The 21408-nt window shown below is 43.1% G+C and overlaps 1 protein-coding gene across 11 annotated transcripts in view; it reads right to left on the bottom strand.

Moving 5' to 3' along the window:
* The window catches only part of Macrod2 (mono-ADP ribosylhydrolase 2), a 1947949-nt gene that overhangs the window by 1576864 nt on the left and 349677 nt on the right, over positions 1-21408 (bottom strand). Inside the window, exon 4 of one of the 11 annotated variants that reach the window (XM_060383168.1) lies at positions 866-1089. The exons of 8 other annotated variants lie outside the window; for them this stretch is intronic. In XM_060383168.1, the coding sequence (XP_060239151.1) occupies positions 881-1089 (209 nt within the window). In that variant the 3' untranslated portion in view covers positions 866-880. Of the gene's footprint in view, positions 1-865; positions 1090-12292; positions 12358-14313; positions 14379-21408 lie in introns of those variants that run through there. 2 more of the 11 variants (XM_060383176.1, XM_060383175.1) reach the window with 2 other exon arrangements.

Raw genomic sequence — 21408 nt, forward strand, 5'->3', positions numbered from 1 at the left:
GCTTACACTTAGTAGGACCTCACTGGACATTGGGAAGGCCAAATGCCAGGACAACGTCACTGAAATGAAATGTGTAGGCATTGAAAATAAGACAGGTTTTCACTGTCACAAAAGGTGGTGTTCCATGATGAACAAACTTGTTCCTAGAGTGCTGGAACAAGCCCAGGTTAAAAAACAAAACAAAACATGTGGCTAAAGAAAGCCTAATCAGAGCCAGGCATGGTGGCACACACCTGTAATCTCAGAACTCTGGGAGGCAGAGGCAGGTGGATCTCTGTGAGTTCAAGACCAGCCTGGTCTACAAAATGAGTCCAGGGCAGCCAAGGCTACACAGAGAAACCCTGTCTTGGGAAAAAAAAAAAAAAAAAAAAAAAAAAAAAAACCTAGTCGGCTGGTAAAACAGGTTCAAAATTCAAAATTCATGTCAGGTGCCAGTGGGCAGTGGGACTGAGCTGTGCCTGGCATGGCTCCAAGAAGGCAGCATCCCTCTACAGTTGTTCAGCCCACATAGGGAAGGCAGGGCAGCTAGGGTTTCTTTCAACCAGGCCTGAACCTGAGGTGGATCACAAACAGCTGAAAAGTGAGAGCCTTACTAGGCTCAGAATTGTGGCAAACAGACCTCTCCTTAGAAATCAATGGTTTCTCCTTGATTGCCTATAGGACGATCTCACCCACAGATTGAGAGTCCGCTCAGTGATGACAGCTCTCTCAGGCCGCGGCTAGTGCCATCTACCGCTTAGCATCCATTTAGGCTCTCCCAGTTCACAGAGCTTTTGGGGAAGAGGTAGAGATACTGACCTAGCCAGGCAGCTGCCAAGCCGAGCAAAAGGAGTATCACCAAACATTTGAAGAAATGTGGAAACTTTTTTATTCTCCAGACTTAGTTTAAAAGAGGAATTGATAGGCAAAGGACATCAAACTCCTGGGAGCTTGCTAGATGATCACACAGGGTCCACACAATGACACCAGGAGAGTTGTGCTTCAGAAAGAACTGCTGGGCTGATAAAGTGATGAGAGCCAAGGCGGAATGGTAGACTTCAGTGTTCAGTACGCAGGAGGCCTTGGCTTTAATCCCTGCAGAGCCACACACTAAAAGGAAGCCATAAAGGAGCTGTTGATTGAGAAGAACTGTTGGTTCTACCTTGTATCTTCTGAGGATTTCTACCAAGTAAATGTTGGGCATTAACACCTGCCCCGGCTTATCTAACGCAGAGTAATAAGGACAATAATTTTTGAAATCAGTCATACTACCATATATATGTGTGATTATGTCTGAGTTAGGCAACACCGCCCTCCACACGTATTATAATGTATCTATTGTCTCTAGTCAATAGACTACAAAGAAGACACATTATCTTTCGGTTGTTCAAGACAGGGTTTCCCTGTGTAGCCTAGGCTGTCCTGGAACTTGCATTGTAGACCACAGTAGGCCTCAAACTCAGAAATCTATCTGCCTTTCTGTCTGCCTCTGCCCCTGCCCCTGCCTCCTCAGTGCCGGGATTAAAGGTATGCATTATCATGCCAGCTAAGGAACTACATTTTAAGATTTATTTCATTTGTTTATATGTATATGTAAATGTGTGTGAGTGCATGACACACGTGTTTGAAGGCCAGAAAGGGCTGTTGATCCTCTAGAGCTAATGTTACAGGTCAGTTGCCCAGGGTGGGTGTAGGAACCAAACTTGCTGGAAAGGCAGCGAGTGCTCTTAACCACTGAGCCATCTCTCTAGCCCCTAAAGTCACCATTAACATTCCCGTTTTATAGACAGAAAACCAAGGCACAAAGAAGCTGCATAGCTCTAACAGTTGCACAGATGACAAGTGGCTGAGTTGGATTTTACCACACTCGGAGCATGTTCTCTTCACTGCTGCTGCCTATGGGCAAATATCGCTCATGTGTTATGGCACCCTGTGCCTAGACGGAGCATGGCAGCCACGTGCTGAGGTCTAAGCAATAACTTGTGCAGTAGGGGTCACACTTGGACATGTGAAGGAAAAGCAAACACTTTTTAAAGTTAATGACAAAGATAAAAGTCTTAAAATTGTATTACCTGAATAAAAGGAAGACACTCAGAGCGCTGCCTAGTCGCCGCAAACCAAGTTTTACCTAACTAAGAGCAAACAAATTTCAAACTGAATTTACAGACCAGCTGAGACAGTGATAGTTTCAGTAAATATAGTCACCCGATGCCTTCCTTTCCGGCAAAACCTCCAAAACATTACAAATTTACTTCATTTTGAGAGCATCCTTAACAATGGTACCCACAGGAATTCGATTTTACTGAGAATGGCTTTTTAGTCTATTAAAATGACACATGGAAACCTAATCTTGAACAATATGACAAAGTTGTTGACTGCCGGGAATCAATGTTAGCAGTCAGAACACACTGACAAGCTGTAATCAAAGACAGCTCATTTCCAAAAAATAAATAAATAAAATACCCGGAAGCTGCCTTCAGTGCCAGACGACAGAACCTCTGCTAGCCCTAGAATGACACAGCTTCAAAGAGAGTAGAAGCTGGGTGGCAGGTTACGGCTTGCCACATGAATGAATATAGAACCATAGATGAAATCCCCAGAATAAGAAATGTTAGCCAGAAATATAGCTAGACAAGAAAGAATTTAAATGACTATCACATCCACCTCAATAGAAAAGGTAATATGCTTCATTACAAACTTCTTACTGCCACTTACAGTATCAATAGAACCTTTAAACCAATTTTTGTGAAAATGTTGGGGTCTATAAAACATCCCAATGCTTTTTAAACCTTTCTGCAAAGCTGTGTTACATTCTCATGATAAAGCAAGCCACATATTTGTACTCAAGACCTTCATGTTACAGGCCAAAATGGCTGGACGCAGGGAAACAGAACTGAGGAAAGCTGTAGACTTTCCTGCAAGAAACAAAACACAATTTTAGGTAATGTCACTGCGAGTGTCTCTTTGCTTCTGAAAGGTTAATGATTACTCACGCAGGCATTTGCTGTGTGACTACTGTGATGCTGGCCAAGGTAGCCAGTACAAAGATTTAGTCAGGAACAAATATTTGTAAGGTATTTACTCTGACAGGCAAGGGGCTTGCAAGGATGGGCCTATAGAAGTCAAAGAATGTCTATCTTTGAGGAATGCAGCATGTATTTAATTGAAAAGATAAGAGAGAGCTGTCATACAATGGTTAGGGGAAAGTTGCATGAGTTCAGAAGGAGAATAAATACCCAGCTCAGACAGGCTCAGTGTATAAACAGCCCTGGTGATAGGGATACAATCTACCATTGTTCTGGTTCTAAAAATCATTTACCATGCTCCCATCATTCTTTCTATTGTAACTCTTATCTCCAACCTCAATTCTCCATCTTGACTTAGCTAGCAAGAACATGGAGTCAGATGATACCTAAGTCAGACCTGAACCTTTTGCCTGTTTTTGTGTTTAAATAATTATACTCTGTATTTGAGGGAGAAAATAACCACAGCAATTTTGCTGCTCTTGTCAACACAGTTGAATGGTTAACTCAGAAGGATAAATAACTTTATTCATTGCTGTACCTCTTGCTAAGCAGTAAGTCAGGGACAAACCAAGCGTTGCCCAGCCAGTCCATGGTTCTCTGAACATCTTAGGCTGCCGTTCCCCACGTTAACGCAGATAGCCTCATTTCTGAGTCAAACTCGCATGGTGACAGTCCGCACTAATGATTCAAGTTATTAAGAGTTTCATGTAGTCTAATTTCTTGTTACTCAGCGGGAAAATTTCTACACTGATTGTCTAAATTATTTTAGATTTTTGGACCAATGAATTAGAATATTTGATTCACATTCAATAGTTGGTACTATGAAAGCATTTCTGTGTCGGAGCATTTTAAAAAGCTGATAGGAGTTGTAGGACATCAGAGAATCGCTGGTTTGTTAGAAAGCGCCTGTTCAGAGAAAGGAACAGCTGGTAGATGGTGCTTCCATTTAGAAATTCACAGAGGAAGGAACAGTACCAAAACAAACTATCCTAAATATGATCTTCATAGTATAGTGAAAGGCGCAACAAACCTGAAGCAAAAGAGAATCATAATCTAGCCTGCAACTAAGATGGAACTAAAATATATAAGAGCCAAGTGTTTAGGGGAAAGAAAAAAGACAGCGCCAGCAAGATGGCTCAGTGATGAAGATCACTGATGGCTCAGTGAAGGCTCAGTGATGGCTCAGGGCTGATGATCCAACTTCAAGAGCTAGAAGATGAAAGGAGAAAACAGACTCCACCAAGCTGTCTTCTGGCCTCCACACTGATACCATGGTACGAAGCACAGGCCCACCCCACACACACTTTGTATGAATTAATAGAAAAATGATGGGATGTCTTTTCACAGAAACATTCATCAATACTGACACGTGGGTACCTACAAATGGAAGGAAATCTCACATTGGGTAATTTACATGGATTAATAAGTACACATAAAATCATATACACATATTTTTTCTATTTGCTTTTATTCATCTGGCAATATATCACGGTAACTCTATGCCAATGAGTTTATACTATTTGAAGGAAAAACCACAGTGCTGCTGCCGAACGCCAGCTAACTCACCGTCCCCTTGGCAACAGCCCTAATCCAGGCGGCACTGGGGTCCTGTGTGACCCTTTATGATGTCTACATGTGTGTGCGCTCTAACTTGTAAAGAGTCACTCTCCTTGTGCTTGCTGGCACTCCTTTCTGTGTGTCAGCCCAGCCCCCCACCACTGTCTACACTGACACGCTGTACACACGTGTTTAACTCCAACAGGTCTACACAAACTCAAACAGAAACTTACTTCTAGGTCCTATCTATGGCTCAGAAATCAGTCACTCAACAGAGATGTATGAGAAATAAATTTCTGTTTTATATTAATATATATCTAAAAGGAGGGTCTATAATTACTTCCAACTCTAACCCTGTATTTTATTCCCACAAAATACTGTGTATACATCATTTAAAAATCTTAGCCTTCCGAGGGACTGACGCATTAACCAGCCCTTCCGTCCCCCCCATCTTATTTTCTAGTGGAGCAAAATGCTCAGTATCCATAATCCTTGGCAGCAATATACAACAGAACTATTTGAAATACATTCAGTATAGAGAACTCAATAAAAACGATGAGCAGATTTGAAGAGCAGGGAATTTGGGTTGTGATATACGTAAGTAAGCTTAAATTGACGGGTCATTTTAAGCTGGTCATGACTGGCCAACTCATTTAGCTCTGTGGATCCATATGCACGCAGCCCACATCTTTGCGATAATGATCTTCTAGAGCAAATCCCTTGGCATTGTCGCCTCGAAAGACAATCCACATTGGAACTGCTGATCGCCGATCCCGTTACAGATCATGATTGCTCACCACACAGTTTAAATAAAGGTGACTCACACTGCCAGATACACCCTCTCGTCTGAAGCACTGGCAGAGCAGACAACGGTGACGCAGAAGCTGTCCGGCACAGTCTACCCCGCAGCTCAGAAGAGTGATCCCCGAGAGAAGCCGCAGCTGAAAGGAGGCCCGAGAGATTTTCCAAGCTCCAAGTCAACAGGGAGCGGGGAAGGGCCATTTGGGTTGCTGGCTGCCCTAAACTCCTGATCTGGCTTCAGTTACCCAGGTCTGACAATTACGGGCGTGCACCACCTCCACACTGAGACCGATGATCTACCTTTCAAAAGCACAGTAAAATTAAGACTTTTTCAGCACACAATACCAAAAGACTGAACTTCTAGCAGAACTGCACTTATAAATAATAGGAAAGAGAGTCATTTAGGCAGGAAGAAGGTGAGACCAGATGGAAATGCTGATGAATATATAGAGAAATAAAGAACATGAGCACTGAAGAGTAAGTAAATGGATATGCTAGCTATTTCCTCTATTCTTGGAATTTTTTTTTCCAAAAATTAATGGGTAGGCTGATAAGATGGCTCAGTTGAGTAAAAGCGTCAAACCTGAGCTGGAGCCCCAGGACGCACGTGGTTAAAGGAAAGAACCAGCTGCCATGGTTGTTGACATCCACACTGATCTCCACACTCATGCCATGACCCACACGTGCTCGCTCTCTCTCCCCATCTCTCTCTCTCTCTCTCTCTCTCTCGCACACACATACACATACACACACAATGATAGACAAATTAAAATAAAATAATATATTTGTGGCAAAATATATAGCAATGTATTTGTATAGCAATATATACCTGCATATAAATGTATGCAAATATGTGTTTTTATATATGTATATATATATGATGTCAAAAGTAGCATATAGCCCCCAAAAGGGAAATGAAAATATACTATTTTAATATTCTTATGTATGAATTATATAATTGCTTGATGTAAATTAAATGTATATATCATAACTTCCCTGATATTAACTAAAAAGATGAGCCACAGTAAAAGGAAACAAGGTGATAGCTTCAGATTCAGCCATATCAGTATTTATATCGAATGTTAGTGACCTAAATATTACTCCAACATGGTGAAAACAATGTACTGTAGCATCTGCTGATGTAGTCCGGTCGGCAGATGCTTGCCCAGCGTGCATGGAGCCCTGGGTTCAATGGCCAGCAGCACAGTGAGTGTGCAGTGGCACACGCCTAAACTCCCAGAACTTCTGCAGTGTTAGTAGGAAGATTTAGCAGCATGGAGAGCTTCAGGTTAGTCTGGGGCACTCAAGACTGGGTCTGTAAACAAACAAAAGCTTAGATTACTCATTAAAAATCATATCGGGCTCTCAAAATCAACACCGGATTATGTCACCTGCAGAGAGACCCCTTTAAATACAAAGCCACAAATCTGTTAAAGGAAAAGAAAGGCAACATGCTAAACCATGCTAGCACTAAAACAAGACAAGGAAGTGTCTGCGTTAGTAAATCCCAGAGAAATCATCAATGAAGAGACAGTTTAACATAAATGATAGAGCTGACCACTGAGAGCGTATAATCAGCTCAGGCATTTATAAACCTCAGAACAAAGATTTAAAAACTATGAAACTTTCAGAAGAAATAGACAAATGCACACAGACACCAAACTACTGTCTCGGTGATTAATGGGACAAGATCCAAGAAGTCGCTTGTGAACTACCAACAAGCCTGAGTAACCCTCAAAAAAGCCGCCACAACCACCTCAGCAGGCAGCCTACCAACAAGCCTGAGTGACCCTCACAAAAGCGTGCCAACCACCTCAGCAGGGAGCTTTCATGTGAACATAGAACATTTACAAAAATTACATAAAACAGTCTCAATAAAGTTAAAAACATTCAAGTCACATTAAGTGCATTCTATCTCACAAGAAAGTTAAAACGGAAATTTCTATCTCAGAAGCTAAAGTGCACACATCCATCTAACCTAAAAATAAAAAATAAATAATAAGTATGTTTAATCTAATGTTAAAGTAAAGAAGAAATTATGTCTAACTTTCCAAAATGATCAGTTTCAGCTCAAGAGGATTAAAAAATTTAACCTAAATATTCGTACTGGAAAAAAGTCTCAAAAAAAGTCTTCATATTATACCCTAATATATAAAAGAAAATATTATTCATGTACAAAATCAGCAGAAGGAAGTGCATAATAAATATCAGAATATAAATTATTAGATTAAAGTAGAAAACCCATCAAGGTGGTTCCCCGGGTAGACATAACTGACAAATCTGTGGCTGGTGATGGTAAAGGCTCAGATCCCCAACATAAGAGATGAAAGAATGGCCACACTTCCGCTCACTCACATTTGATGGCGTTAGTTAGGAAATTATACAAATGTTTTCATGACAATAAATTACTAATGTATATAATATGGGTGAGTTATTGAAAAAGTGTTGCCAAGTCTTGCTTTGAAAAAGTAGTCTTGAATCTCTTATGGGACTTAAATTTGACATTAAAAACAGAAACAAGTTTTCTAGAGACAGGGAGAAGGTTTACCAGGTAAAGGGCCTGCTGCCTAAGCGTTAGGCCCTGCACCCACACCAAAGGCACGGCAGCACTCCTTAGAAGCCAGGTGCCAAAAGAGGAGAGCGCTGGAGCTCGTCAGCCAGCCAGCCAGGCTGACACTGTCTCAAAAAGTCAGGTGGGGAATGCGCAAGGAAGACATCTGACATGAGCCTCTACACATATGTGCGCACATAAGTGCACACACAGCTCCCACACACTCACTTCTCCACACGCAGATCACCAAGGAATAGTCACTTCAAGCACAGCTGTTGTCTTCCATGGAAAATTCTCCCAAACATCTAAAGCGGTGGGGTTGAGGATGCCTATTTTACACAACTCTTGCAAAAAGTTGGAGATGACAGAACACTTTGTGAACCAACATATTTGTGAAACCAATACTGCCCTAACACCAAAACCAGGGAGAGGAATGACAAGAAATACAAATTTCATGAAAACACCCCAATCAGGAGAAGTACAAAAGCTGTAAGATTTTAGTGAATCCAACCCAACAATAAAGCATCTTACACTATAACCAAATGCAGTTTATTGTTGGGAAGCAATGAGGGATTAACAGTCCAAAGCTACCCATATAATTAACTATTGCAACAGATTAGGAAGAAACACATAATCATCTCAAAACATATAAAAAATAAAAACGTCGGGATGGGAGGATTCCACAAACTAAGAGCATTAAGAGCCATGTCTTGGGGAAAGCAACCTACCACTAACAGGCTGAATAGTGAGAGCCTAACACTTGCCCCTACAGCAAAACGTAAGCTGTCTCCTGACACCACCTCCTTTTCAACACTAGAGTAGGACGTTCCAGCTGCCACAGCTCAGAAACGTAAACCAACGTTGGGGAAGAGAGGAAACGGAAGGAAGCACAGGAAAAGGAAAGCCCTTCACGTAAGAAAGGAAGACCTAAACAAAGATAAGATAACTAAGTAGAAATCTTCGTTCTTCAGCAAAAAGCTTCCAGTGCCAATAAGCTTAGCAGAACTGTAGGACGTAAAAATGATATTTAGAAACCTGATTCATTTCTGCTCACCGTATTGGATATATTTAAGGCTAAACTTTAAGGTTAAACTTGACAAAAATATATGAAAACTTGCAAACTGCAGACTGTGAGACAATGCTGAGGCACAAAGGATGGAGCTGAAGGGAGGAAACAGTGCGTTCCTGGGTGGGAACAGTGTGGCAGCCTTCACGCATTTGTTCAGCCTGAACTCAGCTGGCAACACTGACCACTGAGCTCACCACTCCCCTGCTGCCGCGTCGGGCTGCTGACAAAGCAAACAAGACTGGGTAGCTTAAGCAAGCAGGCAGGATTTTACAACTCAGACCTAGGAGTGAGGAACTCATCATCTGAATGTTGGGAAATCTGGAGCTTCTGACAGCATTCTTTCCAGCATTCAGGAAGCCAGCCTTTCCCCCACCACATCCCACGGGGTGAAGAGGAAAGCCTGCGTTCCCTTCCTGTGCTTATAGGGACAAAATTCCCATGGAGGGGTGGGGACTCTTTTCCTCAGAGCCACATATAAACCATTCATTTCCCAATCCCCATCCTAAACTCATTACCCACACAGTCAGATGGAGGGGGCATATTTATACCATAACATCTTTCCTCATTTATGAAGAGTCATAAAGAAGCTAAGATACTAACATAAAACTGCAAAATTGGGAATACACCATCACTGTAGCAAGAAATGAGGAGAAAGGGAGTCCTCCTGTGTTGCTGAGAGAGAGGAGGTGAGAAAAGAAAGGAAGAGGGAAAAAAAATAACAAGATTTGCCCAAGACGATCTGATGCTTCAAAGATCCGTCAGGACACATAGCTGTCAATAATTAGAAGCCTGAGTTTCCATACTGAGATGGGGTAACACGAAAGGAGCAAAGACGGAGGGCACACAGGATAAAGAATGCACTCAGAATCTTTGGTCTTTGGAAACTAGAGGAGAGAAGATGAACGTCTGTGGAAGGAACTTCATTCTATCGTGGTCCTCTCCGCCTGTTTTCCATAGCTGACTGCAAGGCACAGCCCCACACCCCACACAAAGCTCCAGACATGTAACTCACAGATGTTTCTAATGTCCTGAGACATGTCCCAAGATGACTCTACTCAGAGCATATTTTTAATCACTTCCCAAACGCCACTGCAAACTCCACAGCCCTCTAAGCCTTACCGTGGAGCTCTGCTTTTTACCTTTCTGCTTTCTCTCCTCTAAATAGTTTCTTATTGGAGCATAAACATGGGTAGGTGTCTCAAACTGGTTTTATTTAACCCACAGTGAGGTACAATCCTACAAATCGTCAAAGCCTACATTAGCACATTAGGAACAGGCTCAGTCTGGATCACAAGAGGGAGAAGCTAGCATCTCCGTTCTGGAGCCCAGCACCATTATTCTAGAAGCAGACACAAACAAGAAAGTTTGTCAGAACCAGGCATGGGTCAGAGCAAAAGGGAGGCATCCTCAAAAGAGGGAATCTGAGTGAGTCTCTCAGGAGCTGTAGCTCAGAGCGAAGGGACTGGAGGATGGGCAGGGCACCTGCTAGAGCGGACAGCCCAAGCGAACAAGTCTGGTCACAGTCTAGTGTGTGTGACCCTCATAAACCAGTTCAGGGAGAGCAGCGTAGTCTATTCAGGGAAAATTCTAGCATCGCCTCTGCATCTCACATTTGCACACAGTCTTAGCACGCAGCCACACATCTTACATAATCTTGCTTTATGTCTGAAGTTCTGACAAGCCAGCAGGCTAAAAAGTAAAGCTAAAAGATATCATTTTTTTTTCAGTCATTCACTCCATAACATGATGATAACAGCCACAGTGGTGGTACAATCTGATGCCTGCAATTTCAGGTTCCTCAGCCCCTCACTTAGGTTTTTTTGTTTGTTTTTTTTTTGTTTGTTTGTTTGTTTTTGCTTTTTATCGTGCACGTACCAGGACATAAAAGTTATCTTGGACATTTACAGTTCCAACATTCTGAAATATAAATACCTTGATATAAATTGCAACATGCCTTAAAAATCAATCCATTTTAGGCATATAAAATATCTGTTTAGTAAACTATCTCATAAATTTTTAGATTGGAATATTAACTATAGCAAACCTCAAGAGGGTGGGAGGAGGACCAAAATTATCCTCACTCCCCAAGCTCCTCGTATTCCCTCCTTTATCAGGTGTCTCACATTACATGCTATAAAATGTTCTGTGTACAAGTTATAAGCATGGACATATAAGACTGCAATACTCCACTTTCTGTATATGCCAGGAAAATGAGTGAAAGCAGGCCCTTGGGGAATTCAACAGTGAATTTACTTTAAGATAAAAGCACTTGCTATCAAACCTCTCAGACGTAAAATCCATTGACCAAAAATTAGTTTATCTGTTTCATAATAAATGCCAAACAAGAGTGAATGATAACACTAGACAGCGAACCTTCCCAGGCGCGTGGCAAAACACCAGGCAGATGTTCTGTTCTGCAGGTGGCTTAAAAAGTAAAACATGAGTAGTCAAAACATGAACATTCTGAAAAGACAAGTAACTACCTATGTGAAAGGACAAGCCTTTAACTGGAAAGCCTAGGTTCATTTTATTCTAATTTCTTCAGTGTCCTGTCAATGAAAATGCAACCTACCAACTAGACAGGGGTAAGTAAGAAATTACGTGTGCGTGTGTGTGTGTGTGTGTGTGTGTGTGTGTGTGTGTGTGTGTGCGTGCATTCGCGCACACGCACACTCTCAAGTATGTGTGTGTGTCCATATATTCACATATGTAGGCCTATATGTTTAGCCTCAGATATTAACTACGTATGATCTTTCCATTTTCTAGCAGCCACACTAAATAAAAGTAGAAAGAATCAGGCAAGTGGATTGCTATAGAGCTCAGTTGGAAGAGTGCTTGCCTATCATGCAAAAACCCTGGGTTTGAGGCCCAGTGGCAGACAGACTTGATGTGGTGGCCCAGAATCCCAGGCTTGAATCTCCAAATCTCAGAATTTTGAAGCAAAGTGACCAAGATTTCAGTGTTGCTGTCAACGCCACAGCTTGGGCTGCATGGACCCTGCGTGACAGTGTTCACTGCTGAGCTGACATGGCCAGGAACTGCCTAGGAGACAAGCCTCCAGGCGCACTTCTGAAGGCTTCTTTAGCTTCCCACCATGTTTGGGAGGGATCATATTTATTAAATTGATTAGGGAACAGCATCATCCCGGACAGGGCTCATGCACTGTAAAAAAACAAGGAAGCCAGCTGAAGAAGAGCATTGGCTGTTTCCTGCTTGTGAACTGCGGGTAAACATGATCAGCCTGCTTGGCCTTCTCACCAACATGATGGACAGTCCCCCTCCAATGTGAGCCAAAATAAATGCCACTCCTCTTCAGTCATTTTGTCAGGGGATTTTTATCACAGAAATAAGTAAAGAAACTAAGACACTCCAACCTGTCAAAAGAAAAAAAGGGAAAAAAAAAAGGTGGTTTACTTTCTTATTTTTATTTTATTTTTATTAGTTACAGTTTATTTACTTTGTATCCCACCTGTAGCTCCCAAGTATTCAGTGTTGCTCACAGTACATACGTAAGATGCATTAAACAGCTGGAATATTCAGTTGCCACTTAGAGCGAACGGTGCACAGGGATAGCAGAAGCCTGGGGAGCCACTGTCCCGGCCAGACCACCACACAGCTCCCCAGAGGCGCGGGGCTGGACGGGAGCCACTGTCCCGGCCAGACCACCACACAGCTCCCCAGAGGCGCGGAGCTGGACCGGACCTGCCCCCAGGATTCTGGGCTGAAGGCGTGGTCCCCAGCTGCTGTTACTATTGGAAGAGGACAGGACTTAGGGCAGTAGCCTCCCTGGAGGAAGGAGAGCAGTAGGGGCATTTCCCTGGAGGAGACGCAGGACCTCCGTCCTTTGATTCCTGACCAGCATGGCTGGGGCAGCTTTTCTCTGCCACATGCCTCCACTACAATGTCCTGGACAAAAAGTAACTAAGCCAAGCAATACAGGCTAAATTTTATGAAACATGAGCCAAAATACATCTTTCTTCTGTAGCTTTGTGTATTTTGACAGTGATGACAGGCTGACTAGCACCTGCCCGGTGACTGCACATTTCCCAAGTAATATGAGTTCAGGTAAGTCAGATTATTCCCCAAGCTGAGTTAGCCTAAATGGCTCAAGGTGTCATAAGGAAAACCCAGGTTGGAGGTGTCTCGGATCCGTCACTAGAATTGAAAATCTAAGACCGAGTCTCCTAATGCAGGCAATCCCTCCAATAAATATCTATCACCTTTAACATCTGTGGAAGTAGACCATGAAAAAGCAATCAGGGTTTTACTCCAATTTGTAATGTTAAGGGAACAAAAAAAAAAATCTCTTATTTTTACAAAGAAAAATGTTTTGTTTTGTTTTTATTATCCCTTCAAACACAGAAAAGGATTTTCACCGAGCACTAGGACTTCACAAGCTGATCCCTCTGAGTTACACAATGATCTGTCTCTCCCACCCTTTTTGTCCGACGTTAATTTTAATAACAAACACGTGTTACTCATTGACCTAAACTGAAATACAGGTACCAAATACAAACTCGTATAAAATATTTGCTTATTAGAGTGATATTGCATATTATTCCAATGATTTAATTTTCTCGTTTCCATAAAACCAAAGTAGTTTCCAAATTTAGATTTTACTCATAAGCTCTAAAATGGTGTTACTCTTCGATTGATCTGTGAAAAACTAATCGAAAAAAAACTTAAAATAACTTTATTTTGCATTTATAAAGATGTACAAGCTTCCTAATTTGTACCATGATGTGATGTTTTAGAATCATAAATGGCAGCATGTTGCAAGTTACCTGTAAGAAGGCGAAGGCAGCGAAGCAGACAGACCTTGATCTCAACAGGCTGACGCTCCTTTACTGAAACATCAAGGGTCTGTGAACAAGCCTCAACCCTTCCATTCCATGAAGGCTGAGCTCACATAGAGGAGCTGGGGCACAGACAGATGGACAGACGCGCACGCGCGCGCACACACACACGCACACACACACACACACACACACACACACACACACACAGCTTCCAGTTGTTTCATGGTTTGACAGGGAGACCTGCCTGTGCTACCTGGGCGTACTGTCTCTGCAGGTGGAACTGAATGGCAGGGTGGGGGAGGTGCAGTAAGCAATTCTTTATGGCTTGGGGCTACCAGCCAATACAGCCTGAATCAATTCCTCAAGACCTGAGGCTATTACCCAATATTACCAAAATGACAGAACACACATTTTTCTTGATAATTTTTTCATAATTTATTCATTATGAAGCCCCCTACCTCAATTCCCCCAGTTCCTCCCTCTTCCCCTCATTTCAGCTCCACTGAAAGGGAGAGTTCTCCACCGTTGCCATCTTCCCATAGCTTGTCAAGACTCATCAGGACTGCCTGGATCCTCTTCCTCTGTGGGCCCGCAAGCTGCATCAACAGGAGTGAATGATCAAAGAGCCTGCGATTGAATGTTCTAAAATCTTAGATACATGGTATCAAGATGGCCGCATTACCACTGCCACCGCCAGCACCATCACTAAACCTGTCACCAAATTCCATAGCACAATGAAACTGTCACAAAATCACGTTTTGTTTTGTTTTGTTTTTAAGGGGATCCTAAAAGGGGGCCATGTCTAGGTAGTAAAGATGGTAAATTTCCAACATTTGGATCAAAGCAGAGCCAAGGCTACGGTGGGTCAATGATGCGGAGGTCCATGCCTGACCAAGATGACTCACTTACAGTTTTGTTTGTCTCTCTCTGTTTTCTGTTTAAACCACTCCTATGATAGACTTGGGGAAGTCACCAGAACCCTTTATTTGTTCCTATTCCCAATGTGGCCACACCAAATAAGTCTTTCTTTTCTGCTTTTCACCATTGCTTGTCTCTGATTGGCCTGTTAGGGCCAGGTGGCTGTGCCTGACCTGTTGAGGCTGCCAGAACCCAGATTCGACCAACAAGGAAACCTCTGGAGTTTGTCCCACATGAAATCTCTACTAAAGTTCGTGTCAGAACAACAGGAACTATCTCTTAACAGGGAATGCAAGTGGGTGCCTGCAGGGCCTGCGGGGAGTCCTGAACGCCTGGGGCCCTGTGTGAATGTCTGGATTCTAAAGCTCTGCGTCGCAGCTACATCAGGAAAAAGGCAAAGCGTGTTGTTGGTACAGCTTCTGGCACTAGAGTGGGCAAAGACAGGACGTTGTCCTGAAAAACATGCATGGTCCCATGTTTTGACATCTATCTGTTCACCAGGGGAGTACACACAAGCCGGAGACCCCTTCAGCCCTAAAGCAGCTTTTCAGGTGGCATCTGTTCTAATGATTTAATTTGCAGAACACACATGGATTCTTCTCCTATGAATAAGAACTCAAATTCTCTGTCAGATCACTGACCATGGTCATGTGGCGTGGACACTTTAGTACTACATCGAATGCAGGAAGGGAAAAGTGGGTGAAAAAAGAAAACACTAAACAAAATGACACCAGGCATGGTGGTATGCACATTTGTAATCAAGCATTCTGATTTCAAAAATTTACCTCATTACAACATTCAAAGTGTTTCACTCTCAAAAACAACAAATGGCAAAGCACACAGAGAAACAGGAAGCCCTGCAGATTTCATGGTTTGAGGGGAAGCCCTAGCTTGCCTCTCTGTTGCTGTGATCAAACACCAGCGAAAGCACCCAGAGAGAGGAAAGGGTTTATGTTGCTTACACATTTCAGTCATCATCAAGGGAAGCCAAAGCAAGATCCCGAGGAGGGGCCCAGAGCGAGAACTTGGATGAGCTCGGGCTGGTGCTTGCAGTCACTGGGTCACTGGAACCACAGTGGGTCAGGCCTTTCCTCATCACCAGCCGCTCTCAACTCCTCAGCTGAGGCTCCCTCTTCCCAGGCGTCTCAGGCTGACAGCTGAGATTGGCCAGCTCAGGGGTTATTTCTGCTGTTGTACCTGATCGGCTCTTTCTTCCTTGTTTTGTTTGTTTGTTTGTTTGTTTCGTTTTGTTTTTGCTTGTTTTTACTCACTCCATATTGAATGAATTTCCTTAATTCCTTGAAAATAAAGAACAAGGAAAGATAAGATTTCTTCAGGACTTCAAGGTCACCATCAGGCATACTACTAGCATAGGCATTTAGGAAGTCCCAGGAGAAGAGACAAAGACATTGACGATTTGAGGAAAGGGAGCCAACCTCTTTAATCACAGGTCTGTACTTGTAGAGAGCATTCATGTTCTCTCTCAGACACACACGGAGCAGCGAAACATCTGAGGCCCTCGGAGTGCATGCTCCCAGCGGGACAAGCCAGGGGCACTCCACTTTCTCCTTCATCCCCCATGCCTGCGGTCTTTCCCGGGGTCCGAGGACATGCCTTTCGCTTTTTTCTTTGACATCGTTTCAGTATGTGCAGCTACCCTAACCATGGTGCCGTCTCGTAGTTGTCAGGGTAAAGCCACCTGCGCTGCCACTTTTGGAATATGTTCATTGGATCCGCTCCCTTCAGCTGGGGGCTGTGGCTCCATGGTTAATAATCAGCATAATGTGGCCATAGTGAGGGTGGGGCAAACTTGCCATCTTTGTGCCAGCCTACTTCAAAAGAGTGCTAAAGTAACATCGCTGGTGTGGGACGAAGCTGTGAAAGGAGAGGAACAACAGCAAAAGCTGAGGGTACGAACCACAGTGGGAAGCACCTGAATGAAAGCCACAGATAGTCACATCACCCCCGTCAGAAAGATGTGAGACTCCATTAGCTAAGACTTTGCTATGAAGAAATAGTCTGTGCTTAATTATTTATACTAAAGAATGTGTCTTTACAGAGAAGCGCATAGAACAGAAAGTCGTGTATTGATTATTTGATGAAAATTCTCTAAGCAGAGGCTCACAGAAACCTACCCATCATCTTTCCTGGGGAGAAAAGGCTTCAGTATTTGCTAGTTTTCAAACTAGAAGGGTTATACAGCATAGTAAGAACACTGCGTGATACTAAGTTGTCCACTAAGATAATTATAGACCACCCGTGTCCTCCTTCATCAGGAGGAAAGAGAGAGAGACCAAAGCCAATCTATGATTTCTCAAGAAGAGGTCCCCATCAGCACCAGCAGAGACTGCCCTCTGTCTCCAGGTTCCCAACATCTTAAATACAACAGCAGGCTCAATGGTGGCCGTGGTCCTCGGAGCTTGAATGGGCCATGTGATGAACTTAAGGATGGGCAAAACAGCACCTTCACGGGAATCGCATTTACCAGCTGCTGAGCAAAAGTCCCTCGGGTCTACTAAGTCAAGCTGGCTTGCACTAAGCCACAGCTTGGTTCTTTGGGCCTTCTCTGCAGTTCATGCCACTTGCTCTCTCCATCATGCTGATCAAGAGCAGCAAATTCCGAGTGGACAGGAGCTATTGCTGAACAGCACAAAGGCCATGGTCTCTGTTTACGTCAGCATCCGAGAGCAACCAGTTATGAAAAGCAGAGGTAGTAATTTAGCACCACAACCAACATCGTGTATTAACATATGAAGGACGGTGTGCAACAAATGATCTTCGTGTAAGCACAAGGCATCAGGAGATGGCTAATCTGAGCTCCCTGTCAGATGCCACACGGAGAAACGTGAAGTACATTTAAGCCTCCTGCCCAAGTAGACTTTTAAAATGAAAAAGTCTAGGACTAAAGAGAGCTAGCAACTGTTTACAGCGAGCCTTGAGGACACCTGGAGCTTGACCAAGAATGGACACGTGGTTGGACACCTTGGGCCACCCATTCCTTTCTAGCATTTGATATTTGGCAAGTTCTGCCTCCTTTTCTCCTTCAAAATAGAGACTTCTTTACTATCTCTTTACTTCTCTGGAAATTCTACTTTACAGAGCGACTAACAAAATTAAGAGAGCTCAAAAACTTCAGAAGGAAGAGCCAGAAGCTGACAAAAAGGGTGTCAAGGGGGAGGGCGGCGAATAACCAAATCCTAAGCAGAAGGCAAACGGAAGATGTGGCTGAAGAATGCTCTTGCCATCTCATCTCCACTGCAGGCAAAAGCATCCCGGAGGCCTTCTGGTTTGTCCCCACCCCCTCAGACATCGCCTGGCCTCCTCTGGTTCCCTCTCCCACCTTGCTTTTGCTCCACACTGTGCTGGGTGTCATCCAAGGCCAGGCCGGCACACCATGTCTGTCTCTGGGCTTCACTCTTCTTCTGCACTCAGAACAACAGAGGCTGGTGAAGTCAGCAGAGAAAGACATGGGGAGGAACACGGAAGAAAAGGGGAGAGGGTGATAAGACAACGGAAATACAGTGTCACCTCCATGCTAGGATTTTAAGAATCGGAATCCCACAAAACAGATTTTATAGGACATCACTATGTGCCAGTTCCCCACAGTCAAACAAATGAGACTTTCCAACTTCTTTTTCCACGTTTGTTTGTTTGTTTGTTTAGTGTGTGGTGTGTGTGGTGTGGTGTGGTTGGTGTGGTGTGGTGTGATGTTTGTGTGGGTGGGTGGGTGGGTGTGGTGTGGCTATGTGTGGGTGTGGGTGGTTTGCTGTGGGTGGTCTGGTGTGGTGTGTGGTGTATGTGTGTGTGGTGTGGTGTGGGTATGTGTGGGTGTTGGTGGTCTGGTGGTGTGTGTGGGGGGTGTGTGTATTTGCCACAGCACTCATGCAGCAAGCCAAGCAGAGGACAACTTAGGAGACAGTTCTCGCCTTCCACGTGGATTACAAGCTTCACACCCAGGCCACTAGGCCTGGCAGCAAGTGCCTTTAAATGCTGAGTCATCCAGCCAGCCCAAGACATTCACAAATTTCCAGGAACATGTGGGGAATGTCATCTTGTTTCTAACCTCCTTTGGTGACGGGGAGAAAGAAAATAGTTACCCTTAACTCAAGTCAGTGGTGAAAAGTAATGAGGAAGTGGCGTCTGATGCCCTTGGGAAAGGGCCAGGCTCCTGCTGGCCCTAAGTGAGCGCAGGTCCTCAGCAGACAGGATGCTCTCTGTGCCACGCCCCAAGGGGAAGGTACCTGACCTGTTTCTTTTTCTGGAGTTGAACCCAGCACCTTCCCCATACTGTGTCAGTGCTCTCCCACCCTGAACTAGACCCCATCCTGCTGTGTGCTTCTTAGTAACAACTTTCAGGTTATGTTCATGGCTGGGAGGTCCACACACCTTTACAAGTCCTGTGTTACACACATTGTATCTGAGCATAAACGCTGTGTCTGCATTGCGAAATCATCTGAAATCCATAAAGGGAAGAACTTCAGATTAAACTCTGAAATGTCCCTATCGTCACTTAACGTTTCAATAAGCTAACTTAACAAATGCCATTTTTTAGGAGTGCAAATGCATCACAGGAAAAGAATCATATGTTTTTAAGTCCTGGGTCCTGCACTGAACAGGCCACCCACCGCCCTTGGTTGATTTGGAAGTCCATTAAAATCAGAAAGGGAAACAGATACTGAAAACTTTAAAGCTCTTGATGTTTACTTTCTTCAAGTAAAAATGCTCTCCTTGACATGTAGCCTTTACAGGGTCACGTTGCTAAGGATTAAAATGGTCCATTAAATGAACAGAATAGCCCGATGTGGGTACTTATGTTAAAGTTGTAAAATGATGAAAGTAATTTTGTGATACGTTTTAAACTATGATTCACAGCAGAGTTAATGGAAGTTCATGTAAACAGCAACGGAATAATAAAACTGTAATTTGATAAAGGTGTAGCCATCTATATTTCAATAAAAGTGTATGTCATGTGTATAACTAAAATGGTAGTATATCGATTTACTCCCACAGCTTTATTTAGGTGATTACTCTAGTCTTCAGTTCAATCACTTTTATGTGTACTGGTGTGCATGTGTGTGTTCACGGATGCACACACGCACACACTCACTTCACTATTCCTCCACGGATGACTAAGACAGGCATCATACTATTAGATGAAAATATTACAACCAAAAGTTTTCATTGTAACTTGTCACCAGTCTGACAGCTTCTAGAGACCCCCCAGTAAGAGTCTTGAAAGCCCTGCTTCCTCCTAGACATCTGAGAACACAGCCACAGCAGCCCTTGTGATGCTTCCTTCCTCTTTCCTGATTCTGACTCACAATCACTGTGGAAGCAGGTTTGTTGGCCAAGAAAGAACTCCTAAGTGATTCAAAAGGAACTCCTAGAGAACTCCAGATCCTCACAGACATAGCGTATGGAAGTTGTGTGATTGGAAGGGAGCTGTTATTTGAATTCACTTAGCAAAAATCACCACCATTGTGACAAGTTACAATCAACTCAGCTGCGCAGGAATTATGAATTTGTTAAATCAGCACTCTGGGCTTGGCTTGAAACTCCTGGAAGTTAAAATCATCTAGACAGCACTGCAAGACGAGGCCTTGTTCCGTGCAGTTCACAAGCTCTTGCTCAGACGACATTCACACTCGACAGATGGGCATACCACTCGGGACATTTCCTGTTTAGTTCCGTATTTAAAATCAGCTACAGTGGAATGTAGACTGGCAGCCGACTTCTTGCCAATAAATACCCACACCAGGGGACATCACAACCCTCTCTTACTTCAGTTGGAAACGAAACAGTTGTGTTTATGTTAACACAACTTCAGTTCATTTCCTTTGCTGGCATCAATTATAATATGCTAAGTGCCTTGGTTTTCCACAGTTTTCTCAAAAACAACTTTCTTTTTCAGTATTAGTCAAAGTAAAGGAAAACTCTGACTAATAATTTTAAATGATACTGAATTTTGGTTACCTAAAATAAATAAAGTATTTGGTGGTATTTCTCTTCTTAAATGATCCTGGCCTAAAAAAAAAAAAAAAAAAGGAAAAAAAGAGAGAGAAAAAGCATTTCATTGATTTAAATCCTAGAAACATCAGACCTTATTAAAGTTGACATTAGAAACACAATGAATTTATTTTATTTTGCCAAACCATTTTGATGTTTTGTTAGGGTGAGGTTTGAAGCATTTTTTTTTAAAAAAAGTAAATAAAACATTAAGCAATCGCTAAGAAGTAGAGGGTGGCTTGAAAATTAGAAAGAATTGTACCTACATTTTTAAAAAGCTGGTACATTAGGGTGTAAAACTGATAAAAGAAGTGATTGAAATACCCTTTAACCTGTCTAGTAAATAGAAACAAAATAAGGAGAAACTGAAGCCCAAATAATGACCACGTTAGTAACTAACAGAAGATGAACTTACTGAATTTTTATTTCTAGCAATAGCCTTATTTTTAATCTCTTGGTTGCCTCAATGGTTAAAGTGTTCACTCTGCAAACCTGAGAATCTGAGGTCTGATGCCCAACACTCACATCAAGGCTGACTCGGCGCCGACATGGAAGCACAGACTTGTGTCTTACCAGACAGCCCAGCAAAATGGCAAGCTCCAGGTTGCTGAAAGACCCTGGCCCCAAAATAAGGTAGAGAAGGCAGGGAAGAGGCTGCAAGGGGTGCGGAGATAGCAGAATGTGATATGAAACTGGCCTAGA

This window comes from Meriones unguiculatus, chromosome 4 (assembly GCF_030254825.1).
Source record: "Meriones unguiculatus strain TT.TT164.6M chromosome 4, Bangor_MerUng_6.1, whole genome shotgun sequence".
Classification (NCBI taxonomy): domain Eukaryota; kingdom Metazoa; phylum Chordata; class Mammalia; order Rodentia; family Muridae; genus Meriones; species Meriones unguiculatus.